The sequence below is a fragment of the Mustelus asterias genome, chromosome 12 (genome assembly GCF_964213995.1).
Source record: "Mustelus asterias chromosome 12, sMusAst1.hap1.1, whole genome shotgun sequence".
In the NCBI taxonomy this organism is placed as follows: domain Eukaryota; kingdom Metazoa; phylum Chordata; class Chondrichthyes; order Carcharhiniformes; family Triakidae; genus Mustelus; species Mustelus asterias.
This window is the reverse complement of record NC_135812.1, coordinates 42,091,429-42,104,480: the sequence shown is the minus strand read 5'-3', so window position 1 is coordinate 42,104,480 and position 13,052 is coordinate 42,091,429. Positions and strand designations below refer to the sequence as shown.

Genomic DNA, 13,052 nt, shown 5'->3' with positions numbered 1-13,052 from the left:
CACTGGCGAGATGAGCTCAGAGAGGGCATATGGGGAGATGGGAGTGAAACTAGGTGATAAAATTCAGGGTTAAGGCTGGGACACGTACTTTGTACTTTGACTGAAGATGGTTGCAAATACTTCAGCCAGTTTTCTCACACACATGCTGAAATCTGCCTTCAAGAATTGAGATGTTTGTGGAGGATCCTTTTCCTGTCAGTTGTTTAATGGTCCAGCACCATTCACAACTGGATATGGCACTATTGCAGTAACATAATCACTGTTTTACAGGAACATGCGGAATAGAAGCACGGCAGTTAGTCCCTTCAGCCTGTTCTACCATAGTGAGGTTTGGTTGATCTGTACCTAAAATCCATTTGCTCCATGCCTTTACATCTCAAAATTTACTTTTAATCGTCAAAATCAACTCACCCAGCATCTGGAGTACTTTATTAGCTGTGAATTCCTTTAGGATGCTTTGAATTCATGACAGACAGTGAATTCGGGAAAATCCTTCCTTTGTTCATGATCTTGTCTTTCACTCTTTCCTGTGTCCGAACATCTCACTTTCCCAAGCTCCGGTGTCTGAATTCTGATAGATATTTTGTTCTCTCTCATCTCCCCAAATTGGACGAAAATGTCAATCTGCCGTTAAGTACTCCCAATTAATATTGCTTACTAAATCTGATCTTGTGTTGCTCAAAGTTATTAGATATGTTGGCTGGAATTTTCCAGCCATTCACGCCGGCGGGATTCTCTGGTCCTGCTGCAGTGAATGGAGCAGAGCGCCAAATTCTCTGCCCTGGCTTGCAGCAGCAGCAGCAGGATCTGAACAGCCAGAGAATTCTGCCCATTGTTTGCCTTCTCTGTGTTGAGTTGCTGGATGCATCTCTGCCACTTTCCCCTCTTTCCCTTTCTTTATCGACTGTGCTCTGGTCTCCAGTATTCTCAGCACACCACCCATACCATCCCAGACCTATCATATTGCCCCCATCCCGCCTGCTGCCCCTAGTGTTTGTCCACTGGTGATCATTCCGTCCTTTTAGACTCCACATTCTCCTCTTGTTCCTTTCTCATGTTTTGCCTCTGCCTGACCTCACCCTTTTTCTTTCTCTCTTCATCTTCCTCTCCACTTGATCTTTATTCTTCACCCTTCTTCCTTTCGCTTTATTGTTCCCTTCTTCTTTCACCACATCACCCATCCCCCAAACTCCAATTTTCCCCCATTTGTCCGCTTGACCCCTAAGGCAGCAAAAGCAGTCTCTGAGGGAGTTAGGTGTGTTTGGGTGACAAAGAACACAGCCAGCAGTTTACAGAGCCGAAGTCGCTTGTCGGTTTTATTTTTGTTGCTACCTTGCCCCCTCACCTGCATTATTAAATGGTGACAAGTTAGTCTGTTTTTATTAAAAGTATGCTACTTACTGATGTGGGAGGACCAATTGCTCACGACATTACTGATCCTCAGAACAACCCAGAAACTGGTTAAAAAAAAACAATTACATGAAGTCTTGAAGAGTCTAAAATAAAATACATTTTGCATTTGTCAAAGTTAGTCAGTAAACACAAATGTCACCATTGGGCGTACAAACCACTCCAATGGGATGCACTCTTGCAGAGAAACCTTTGCCAGGCAAAGAAAAATTTGGGAAGTTTTGGACAGAACTCCAAATGATTCCCCCCCCCCCACCCCCCGGCCCCCTCCCCGCCCATTTCCTTACTTACATTATTGCAAATTGAGCTTCAATAGGGTATTTTGTCAAGCTGCAAATGGGAGGTGCAGGGAACTGGGCAGGAAATAATCTTGAGTGAAGAGAAGATCAGGTTAAAGCAATCCATCCATTGTGACTGAAGGAGGAGATCCCCGATGGAGTATGGTTGCAGGAATCCAACAACAAACGAAGCCCTGTGTGCCCAATTGAAGCAACCGGTAGTGCATAAGCTGGTCTTGGGTTGGGAAACAGAAGAACTGAAATTCAAAGAATAAGTCAAGAAATTATTTGTCCATCTCCTATATGGCTTGCAGGCACCAATTCACACCAGGGTATGGTTCCCACAGTGTCTTGTCCGAGTAGCAATCCTCCAGGTGCTTAGATGTTACCTCACTGTGTGGCAGGTGAGACATCACAACTAAATCCTTACATAACACCCACAGGGGTTACAGGAGAGTGATCAGGAACAGGAAAATCCCAGGCCAAGTAACATGGAGGCCATATATGATAACCCCAACTGCTGCTTGACTAAGACCAGCTAATGCAGTACAGCCCAAAGAATCAAACTATATGGCTCTGAACCACGCCAAGCCATCCACTGGGTGGGCCATCAAGCCGAGAAGAGGAAAAAACACCTTCTGCAAACTTTACCTGAATCCTCGTCTTCAATTAAACCTTGTTCCACAATTTATTACCTAATTTAAGTTCAAGAATCAAAAGGTCAGGTCATATACAAATGCATTTGTATTGTCAAAAGTCATTCCAAATTGATGTACTTTTAGGGGTACTGTAGAATTCAACCAGAAGAATACAATATTTCTGTTAGCTGTAGAAAGTCTTGGTGACTCCAGGTTAAACGCTAGCAATGCTTTACAAGAAGTTGTGCTTCGCACTTTGTTCTGTAAGGTAGTATCCCCATAAGGACTGAGGGTTGCAATGTACATTCCCATGGCCTCGAATACAGAGAAGTACAGCACCACAGTACAGTAATCACCTATATGTGTCCCAAAAAAGGAGTGTTAAAGAAAGTGAAGGCAATTGCAGCACCTCCTTGCTTCAGTCTTCCTGCTAGGCAAGTCTACAAATGTACACGATACTAAGTACAGAATTCCAATGTGCCAAAATCATTCATTCCCCATGACACAGAAGTCTTAATTACAGGTGTAAAATTTCTTGGAAAAAGTACTCGGATCTGAAATTGGAGATCTTCACCCTCTTGTTTTGAGCAGTTATGCTGGAGATTGAAACCTATCAGCATGGCGGAACCAGCTTTCTTTTCTTGATGCACTCCCAGATCCAATTCACAGAGACACATTTGGCACATGTATCACCCTTCATGTCACCAACCACATGTGTTGCTGTAGCCAGGTCATATTCTGCAACCAGATCTCCATCGTATGCAATGAAGTACCGGCGGAGTCTGCTGAAGTCTTGCACTGATGCAGGCAAATAAAGCTTTACTCCTGTAAATATGTTCAGCAGGGTCTGAGGAAAGATAATATTTTGTGAATATGTGAGGTCTCTCAATTTTTAGGATCCACTGAACCAGTCCTGCCCTAATTTCAAATGTCTACTATCAATTACAAACTTTAGCACCTAACTCAGACCAGCGATTACCATCTAGGAGGTTCTAGAGGATCGGGCAGTGGCAAATGTGACACCCTTACATGAGGAACGGTGCGAGGACAGTGCTGGCAAATACAGGCTGGTTAGTTTAATGTCAATGGTGAGTAAGATTTTAGAAACAAAACCATGGGAATAAAGCAATAGGCACTTGGAGAGGTTTGAGTTAATTAAGGAGAACTAGCATGGTTTCATGCTCCATTAATGTAGCTGGATTTTTTAATGAAGTAACAGTGCAAGTGGCAAAGGGAATGAAATGGATGTTGTCAAACACTCTCTTAAAATCCATATAGACAAAGTACCATCTAAAAGGCTGGTTAACAAAATTGTAACTTTTGGAATTTGAGGCCCAATGTGATCTTGGATAATAAATGGTCAAGGACAGAAAACAGAGACTTGTGACAAATGGCTATTTTTCAGGCTGGAGGGTGCTGAACAGTGGGAATTTAACACCAAGAAGTGCGAGTTGATTCATTTGGCAAAATGGTCAGGGTGAGGCAATATAGACCTAATGGCGCAGTTACGAAGGATGAGGGACGTCCATGTAACATGTAGGACATGAAATTATAGCACAAGTCCTTATAAACTATAGCATTAAGTTAATATTGCTCGGCTTTGCTTACTATCTTTTACATACAATCCTTTTTTAGTATTAAAAGCAAGAAATCTTGGGGGGCATAGTTCTACCAGTTAGTGTTTGGATTTCTCCAAATGTCAACAGTCCCTATCAGGAACGTAACATAAAGAATATGGGACTTTGGGCTTCATAAGTAGAGGCTCCAAGCAGGGGAACTTTATTGAACTTTTGTAAATTTCTGCTCAGGCCACAGCTGGAGTACTGCATCCAGTTCTGGTCACCACACTTTATGAAGGATGTGAGGTCCCTTTAGCACGGTGCAGAGGAGGTTGACCAGAATGCTTCCAGGAACGGGGGATTTTAACTACAAAGGTTAGGATGTTGAGGAAGTTCAGGGATGGTGAACAGTTATTTGAATTTAATGGTAATATTTGAAGGTCAATTGTAGCTAATGCACTCAAGAGAAATTTAAGACCTTCCTCAGTTCTACAGCACAAGGAACGCAGAACACAACTTTTTAACAGGAAAAGTAAACTTGCTAGCAAACCTTTAAACAATCCTTTTACATAAAACAGAATTAGGACATCAGGCATGTCTGTTGCAACATCAAGAAAACATCTGTGTGCTATGTGCATGAGGCAATCAAACTATTTTTGCAAGGCTTTAGTTGCACAGGATATTTAACTGAACATAGAGCACTCAGTGAATTCTAGAAACCTAATGAATGAAGAAGTACAATGCAAGTTCCCCCATATAGCTATTGCCACATAACCAGCATGACACTACGCCGTGATCAAAGCCTAGCAGTGAAATTGCAGAACACAGCAAAGATCTCAGTGACCCAATGCGAACTGAGTCCTAATCTGGTTGGATTTGAACAATGCAGGGATAAAAGAAATTCTCCCAGAAAAGTCCTACAATACCATTTATAGTAAATGGCTTAGCAGAAACTTTTATTTTAACGCCATAATGCCAGGAGCTGCAGGCCTGAGACTTCTTGAGCAACAATGCCTGCATGGGGTCAATTGGGGTCACTGTCTGTTTGCATGTTCTCCCCATGTCTGCATGGGTTTCCTCCGGGTGCTCCGGTTTCCTCCCACTCTCCAAAGATGTGCGAGTCAGGTTGATTGGCCATGCTAAATTGCCCTTGGCATCAGGGGGACTAGCTAGAGTAAATACATGGGGGTACAGGGATAGTATCTGGGTGGGATTGTGGTCAGTGCAGGCTCGATGGGTCAAATGGCCTCCTTCCGCACTGTATGATTCTATGAGTAGTATCTACTGATTCTTGTGGAAGACAATTCTGCCCTTCTATTGCCCTTTGCACAAAGTGTTTCTTCAATTCTCTCCTGCCTAACTCCAATTTTAAAATCACTCCCCCTTGTCCTAGACTCCTCCACAGCAGAAAAATAAACTTCTCCCCATCAAACCTATCAATTTCTTCCAAAATGTTAAAAGCCTTTTGGATGTATTGTTGGAACCCACAGTGTAAGGATTGCTAAATAAAAGGCAGAATAATGAGAATTGCAACATTTGAGCCGGAATTCTTCCTTAAAAAAGAATAAAATACCTGGTTAGGAGAAGGCGGCAGAGATGGACTGGAAAGCAAAGAGCCGTTACTCTTTTTGATGCCAGGTGATTTGACCTGCTGTGGAAAATAAAACATAGGTCAAGTTAAACTGGCACGAATATATTTCCAGTTAAACTCTGTAGGCATGCAGGGTGAATTTTAACCAGGTTTCATTCAGGTGTTGTGGTTGAGTGGTCGTAGGCTGATGTGGCAATTCGACAAGTAAATGTCAGGTCTTTCTTCTGCATGAGCCGAGGCCATCATAAGAGATGGGCATTGTTGTGCAGGGCAGCAGGATAAAGTGTGGATCCTTTAGCAGAACGAGGCAGATTAATTTAAGATCCCATTTTTAGTTATTTTATCAATACTGTGGTCAGTATGGTACCATTGCGATTAATCGCTCTTTTCAATCTTCACCTCTTGTTCCCACCAAGTTGTGAATACAACTTCTTCCAAAACACTTCTCTACCACGGGAGTGAATCAAGAGTCATCACACTATCTCCTAATGTAACATATTCTGTCCCAGAGTCTGAAAGCTGAGCAAACCCTTTACCATCTTAAGACCATAAGACATAGGAGCAGATCAGGCCACTCGGCTCATCGAGTCTGCTCTGCCATTCAATCATGGCTGATATTTTTCTCATCCCCATTCTCCTGCCTTTCCCCATAACCCCTGATCCCCTTATTAATCAAGAACCTATCGCTGTCTTAAAGACACTCAATGACCTGGCCTCCACAGCCTTCAGTGGCAAAGAGTTCCACAGATTCACCACTCTCTGGCTGAAGAAATTCCTCCTCATCTCTGTTTTAAAGGATCGTCCCTTTAGCCTGAGGTTGTGCCCTTTGGTTCTAGTTTTTACTACTAGTGGAAACATCCTCTCCACATCCACTCTATCCAGGCTCGCAGTATCCTGTAAGTTTCAGTAAGTTTCAATAAGATCCCTCCACATCCTTCTAAACTCCAATGAGTACAGACCCAGAGTCCTCAACCGTTCCTCATATGACAAGCTCTTCATTCCAGGGATCATTCTTGTGAACCTCCTGTGGACCCTTTCCAAGGCCAGCACATCCTTCCTTAGATATAGGGCCCAAAACTGCTCACAAAACTCCAAATCTTTCTTTCTTCCAGCACTCTTTATGCTGTTTAGAAATAAGCTTAGCATCATTTCAAACACTATTTCCAGCTCTGCTCTGTCTTACTCAATTTTATTCTTTCCAGTCTTGGTTTTTCAAACTGAAAAGCATCTGCCAGCAAAGCGACTTTAACATCCAGTCAAAAGGCAGCATTATTGTATCTTCCTTTCTCATTTTCTCCCCCATCAGTTCTTCTCGGATTCCTTGCTCTGATACGATTTCACATGCACCAGCCACCTTGCACTATCTACCTTATTCAGAGTCTTGGCACACATTTGGTTATGGGGTGTGGTGCTGGTGTTTCAGGCACGCCAGGTCGTCGCATCATCTAAATCCAACACACGCCCCCAGACATTGGATCAGTGAATCCTGACTAACTGTCCCACCCTCCCCAAACACAACGATAGTGAGTTCTCCGTGATCTTAATGGTCCCATGAGATTAACTAGCTCTATTGAGAGCGAGCAGAAAGCTGGGGTAACACCAAAGCTCAGTTACTCATTGGATAATCTCACTGAGCCATTTGGGAAGTTATACACACACACACTGTAAACAGTTCGATCAGTGTTTGCCCTTGGAGAAAACACCTGGGGCAACACAACGCAACAAAGTCTGTGGCCTTTCTCCCCAAACAAAAGCTCGTCATCAATCCTTCTGTATGACAGCACAGCTACAAGTGACATCTCAGTTTGGAAGCACAGGCACTGACCCCAGTCCCCTCCAAGCACCAAAGGACAGGCTATAAAATTCAATCACTAATACAATACACAGGAACAAACTTTCTTCCTGAAGAAATGAGTTTCACCTTCTTCCCGTTCTGTTCGATTGCCGGTAATTTCCTCTTCATCCCTTTTCCTATTGATGAATCGGAAGTTTCGGATGGTGATTTTTTGGAGGCGCTGTTAGCTGAAACGGTTTCCAACAGAAACATTACATTTTGACAACAACAAACAAGACATTTTAAAGAAACAGTTTAATTGGGATGGGTGGAGCCTGTGCAGTTCGTAAAACATTCCACTAATTGTTACAAATCGGATGTATGACTTGAAGATGCTCAATTCTCTGCTGGTCTCCGTTACTCAGTTTTGTAACCTACCATCGAGTATAATTGATATCCACCTTTAATAAAAGTTATTTCACCAGAAGGAGCTTTATTACTCAGGTCATAACTTGATGCAAGACTTCAATTATACAATTTACTTGTCAGCTTTCCTTTTCCTCCTCAGTCTTTGTTCCCTCCCACTCTTTCTCACACTATAATTGTACGTTTAGTACAGTACTGAGGGAATGCTGTGTTGTCAGAGATGCTGTCTTTCGGAAGAACATTGAACAGAGGACTGGTTTGCCTTTAAAGTTACACCTAAAAGATTCCGTTTTAGGGAGAGGAATAGGAAGTTCTCCTAGTGTCATCAAGCAATATCCCTGAAACACAAACAGTTAACTACTTCATTGTTTGGAGGACACTGTGGGTGGGACTTTCTGGCCTCGCTCGTCCCAAAACCGTAAAATCCCTCCTGAGGTCAACGAACCTTTTCATGGTCCGCTCCTCGCATGCTCCGGTTCTCGTGGCGGGCGGGACGGTAAAATTCTGGCCTGTGAGTGCAAACAGGCTGCCATATTTCCTACATTATAACTGCGATTACAAGCAGTCATTGGCTAGAAAGCACTTTTAAGATGTTCTGAAGTTATGAAAGGTGCCATATAACGGAGAATTTCTTTCTTTCATCCATCCTGTCCATCAGTCTAGATTGGATTCAAACTCCAACCCCAAGGTTTAAGCTACTGCATCATCATATTGCCAGAAACTTAACTTGCTGAACAAGGAGACACTCTCTCACCTTCTTGGCTCTTACTTTTCTTCCCAGGTGATTTTGAAGGGGCTTTTGAACCTCGGGGTGTCACTTCGGTGTTTCCAGAACCACCTGAGGGCCATTCATCATCATCTTTCCCAGAAGTCACAATAATATCGGTCTTCTCTTTAGAAATCCTGTATAATTCCTGCAAGATCCAGTTGATTGAGAAGCTCAGTAAAAGCGAAGGGAGATTTTTTTTTTAAATGGCTAATTCCTTTAACAATGTGTAATTAAACTTCTATTATTTACCAGTAGACAGTAATGCAGGAACCAGTTACAACAGGTCACATGAGTGCTGATGTAGCATGACTTGCAACATATCCAAAAGAATACCTAGCATTCGATTCCCAATGCCACAGACAAACCTCAAAGCTCCAAGCACGAACCCATCACCTCCCACTCTCTGCAAGTGCATAGGGGAGTCGATGGCCGAGTGGTATTATCGCTAGACTATTAATCCAGAAACTCCGCTAATGTTCTGGGGACCCAGGTTCGAATCCCACCACCACAGATGGTGGAATTTGAATTCAATAAAAATTAGCTGCAATTAAGAATCTACTGATGACCATGAAACATCTGGTTTGCTAATGTCCTTTAGGGAAGGAAATCTGCCGTCCTTACCACGTCTGGCCTACATGTGATTCCAGAGCTACAGCAACGTGGTTGACTTTCAAATGCCCTCGGGCAACTAAGTATGGGCAATAAATGCTGGCCAACCAGCAACACCCATGTCCCACAAATGAACAGAAAACTAAGGGCCCTATTTTACCATTTTGATTCTGAGTGCTGGGCGGACTTGAAACTGGGAGTGTTTCAGATCCGATGTTTAGACCTGTTCTCAGGCGCCCCCATACGCACTCTGCCTGAAAAAATATCAGCAAGTCCGAGTCATGCTGCACAAGCCTGTGGGCGGGGCTTAACGTGCCCGAAATCCTGCAGTTCCAATCGGTGCCTCCAACTGCGCATGCGCAGAAAAAAAAATGATAGAATGTGGCTCCCCTGCCACATCCCTCCCGGGCCGGATATTGCCTCCCCCTGGCCCCCACAGACATTGCCCCACCTCCACAACATTACTGACCCCCTTATTCCCCTCCCACCCCCTCCGACACCCAGACCAATCGCAGACCACTCCTCCCCCTTGCCCCTCACTGATCTCAGGCAAAGTGTCAGCGGTCCCCCACCCCCACCAATCTCAAGCAGAGAGCCGTCGGACACTCAGCCTTTACCTCCTCACTAACCGGAGCGCCCGAATCAGACTTTTGTAGAGCATGTCTGTTTTGCGCCGAATCTGGATGGGCGAACGCGGTGGTAAAGGGGGAAGTGCCGGTAAGGTTGGGTGTGCAGCCCATTTTTGGGCCCTTGGTAAAAGGGGAACCAGCGCTGAGGCGGACGCGGATCGCGCTATTCGCTTCATGCCTGACTTTACCAAGTCTTCGTGCCTGAAAACAGGCGTTATGTGATGGTAAAATCAGGCCCATAGTCTCCCCCAAGCATCAGAATGGATGGGAAAAAGTAGGTTGACAACGTCAGATTCCAATCCTTAGCTCCTGTCAGACATGTTTTTTTTTAAATGTTTTCATAACCTGGACAGTCAATATTACATCTGCAATTGCTTTTCATATTTATCCCGAGTTCTTTGCGAAAGCACACCATCGGCATGTTGCACAGAAAATGCACAGTCTGTAATGCCATTTACCCTGAGCTGAGGGAGATTGGTTGCAGTTTGCCAGTCTTTGTCATCGCGAATGCGCGTGCAACGCGGGAAGCGAATCGAGATGCCATCTGCAGAGTGGGCCTCCGATTTCGAGAACTCAGCTCCTGTGATTTCCCACACTGGTGCTTTCTGCAAGACAGAAATAAAGTCAAGTCTTGTGAGAGGAACTTGTACAGAATTCTCCCGAAATAGGCCTAGAGGACACAGAACCTCTTCTTGCAGGAAGTGAAATTTGAACAAAAAACCATACCCCCCACTACTTGGACAGGACAAGTGACAAAAAGAGGGATATTTCACCCAACGCTCAATAGATCAATCAGGTAGAGGGGCCTCTATGGCAATATCTAATGTAGGGACAAGTGACAACTTACCTTTGGATCTCTGACAATAAAGTCGGGTGTATAGTTCTTACTGACATTTAGCCAACCTGGCACCTTGCTTGGATCCTGCACCAAAAGAACATTTATTCAAATGGCTATAATCAGAAACCAAATTTAATTTTAGCATTTCATAAAAGTTTAAATAATTCTATTAACTTACAGCAGTAACAACGAATGATTAGAAACATCGCGTTACCTTGCTTATTTTTACCATATCCAGTTCATTCTGCAATCGTGCCAATGTTGCATCATCATGGCCACCTCCACACTTAGTCACTGTGCACCATTGTGAAGAATCAGGATCGTAGCAGCCCATCAAGAAAATGGACATCATCCCACCTGAAAGCAGCCCAATGAATCCATTAAATTGATTCAAAGTGGGGTTCGGCAGTGATTTGATAGGCAAGGGCGTGTTGCGCAGACAGGATAGTGGGGATGAGATCACAACCAGATCAGACAGGGTCTGATTGAATGGTGGAGTAGGCCCAGAGGGCAAAGTTACCTACTCATAAGTCCCATGTTCCTATTAACTCCACTGACTCACAACCACCCATACACCAAAGGGAACTTGTTTAGGGTAGGAATTTAAAAGAAACATGGAAACAGTGAATAGATCGATCCATCGATGATTGGGGAGAAATAAAGAATGGAAACACCTCCTTCATTTCCAAGAGAATACTGAAAGGCCTGGATAGAATGAATGTGGGGAAGATGTTTCCATGAGTAAGCGACTAGGATCCGAGGGCACAGCCTCAGAGTAAAGGGATGACCTTTTAAAACCAGGATGAGGAGAAATTTCTTCAGCCAGAGGGTTGTGAATCTATGGAATTCATTGCCACAAAAGGCTATGGTGGTCAAGTCACTGAGTGTATTTAAGACAGAGATAGATAGGTTCTTGATTGATAAGGGGATCAAAGATTATGGGGAAAAGGCAGGAGAATGGGGTTGAGAAACTTATCAGCTATGATTGAATGGCGGAGCAGACGCGATGGGCCCAATGACTAAACTCTGCTCCTATGTCTTATGGTCTTAAGGACTTCTAGAGGTGACTGGCCAATTTGAAGATACATTACCACTAGATTTTGTAAGTAAAATTCCTCAACTATTATTTGGTTCAGATTAACTGGGATGGTGTTCTGTCAATAAGAGCCTTCTCATTAGTTCAATGTACAGGTCTGATTCCTGGCCTCTGCTGAGATTTCACATTTCGACCGGGGCAGATGTGAGGCTGCTAAAATTGGTTCCAATATTTCTGAATCAGGGCAAGGGTGGCAAATACAATTCAACTACTCGCTGGTTATGCCAAAACTGAAGTAGTGTGTGCAGCTTATAGGAAGGATGTGATTACACTGGAGGGGGTGCAGAGGAGTTTCACCAGAATGTTGCCTGGGCTGAGGGTCTGAGCTCTAGGGAAAGATTGGATTTGCTGGGGCTGTTCCCCTGGGAGCAGCAACGGTTGAGGGGGAACCTGACAGAGGTGTACAAGATTATAAGGGGCATTGATCAGATAAGATGACACTTTTTCTGAGGGGTCAATAACCAAGGGTCATATATTTAAAGTAAAAGGTAGAATGCTGAGTGGGGAGTTGAACAAAAATGTTTTCACCCAGAGGGAGGTGGGAATCTGGAACTCGCTACCTGAAAGGTTGGGTGAGTCAGAAATGCCTGTAACATTTAAAGAAGTATTTAGATATTCACTTGTGTTGGCGTAATCGCCAGGGCTATGGCCAAGTGCTGAAAAATGGGATGATCTTTGTTGACCATGGACACAATGAGCCAAACGGCCTCCTTCTGTGTTGTAAATATCTATGAATCTATGATTACTACTGAGTGACTCTGCTGGAAATGTAAACAATTTCACATTGACATCACAGGAATTGTGGCTCCCTCATCAAGTCTTCCCATAGTACACAAACTCCTTCCCACACCAATTCCCTACTTATGGTGCATCCTAGTAAGTCTTTAGTTAAAAGTGGTTAAGGTGGTTTTTGGAAGGCAGCACTGCGGACAATCTAACCATACAGTTTACTGCTCCAGAGACAAAAGCTATAAAGCAGCATGCAGTATAAATATTTTATTTCACGCAAGTGCCACCATTACCTTTATTTCCTTGCCCATAGAACGCTCCCAGCACCACAAGGTCCGCAGTATCAGCCATCGCACCTTCATTCAGATAGTCCTTCTTTACTTTCAGCCAATGGCGTTTGCCCGGTTCATACAGACTCTACCCACCGAGAACAATGTCAGTCACAATCAGAACAATAAAAGTGAAAACATTTCAAAAGGTAACATTTCCAAAATTAACTTTGTTACATCAATTTTGTTCCAAACTTCTCAAATATGAAATTATGCCTGCATGTTACATGTAACTACAATGCAGCAGCAAGTGGTCACTCAGTGAGGATAGTGGAATCCTTAAGCCATTCACACTTGGGCTTTCCTAACCAGTAATATTTAAGAAGAAAGACTTGTATCTGTACAATGCTTTTCATGACTTCAAGATTGCAAGGAAC

The 13,052-nt window shown here is 43.6% G+C and overlaps 1 protein-coding gene across 3 annotated transcripts in view; it reads right to left on the bottom strand.

Moving 5' to 3' along the window:
- Positions 1-1,285: 1,285 nt before the first annotated feature.
- Positions 1,286-13,052, bottom strand: part of lig3 (ligase III, DNA, ATP-dependent) — a 59,593-nt gene continuing 47,826 nt past the window's right edge. Inside the window, exons 14-21 of one of the 3 annotated variants that reach the window (XM_078225089.1) lie at positions 12,640-12,763; positions 10,736-10,878; positions 10,531-10,605; positions 10,142-10,288; positions 8,431-8,590; positions 7,398-7,498; positions 5,459-5,533; positions 1,286-3,173 (exon numbers count right to left, since the gene is read on the bottom strand). In XM_078225089.1, coding sequence (XP_078081215.1) covers positions 2,940-3,173; positions 5,459-5,533; positions 7,398-7,498; positions 8,431-8,590; positions 10,142-10,288; positions 10,531-10,605; positions 10,736-10,878; positions 12,640-12,763 — 1,059 coding nt within the window. In that variant the 3' untranslated portion in view covers positions 1,286-2,939. Of the gene's footprint in view, positions 3,174-5,458; positions 5,537-7,397; positions 7,499-8,430; positions 8,591-10,141; positions 10,289-10,530; positions 10,606-10,735; positions 10,879-12,639; positions 12,764-13,052 lie in introns of all 3 variants that reach the window. The other 2 variants (XM_078225086.1, XM_078225087.1) reach the window with 2 other exon arrangements.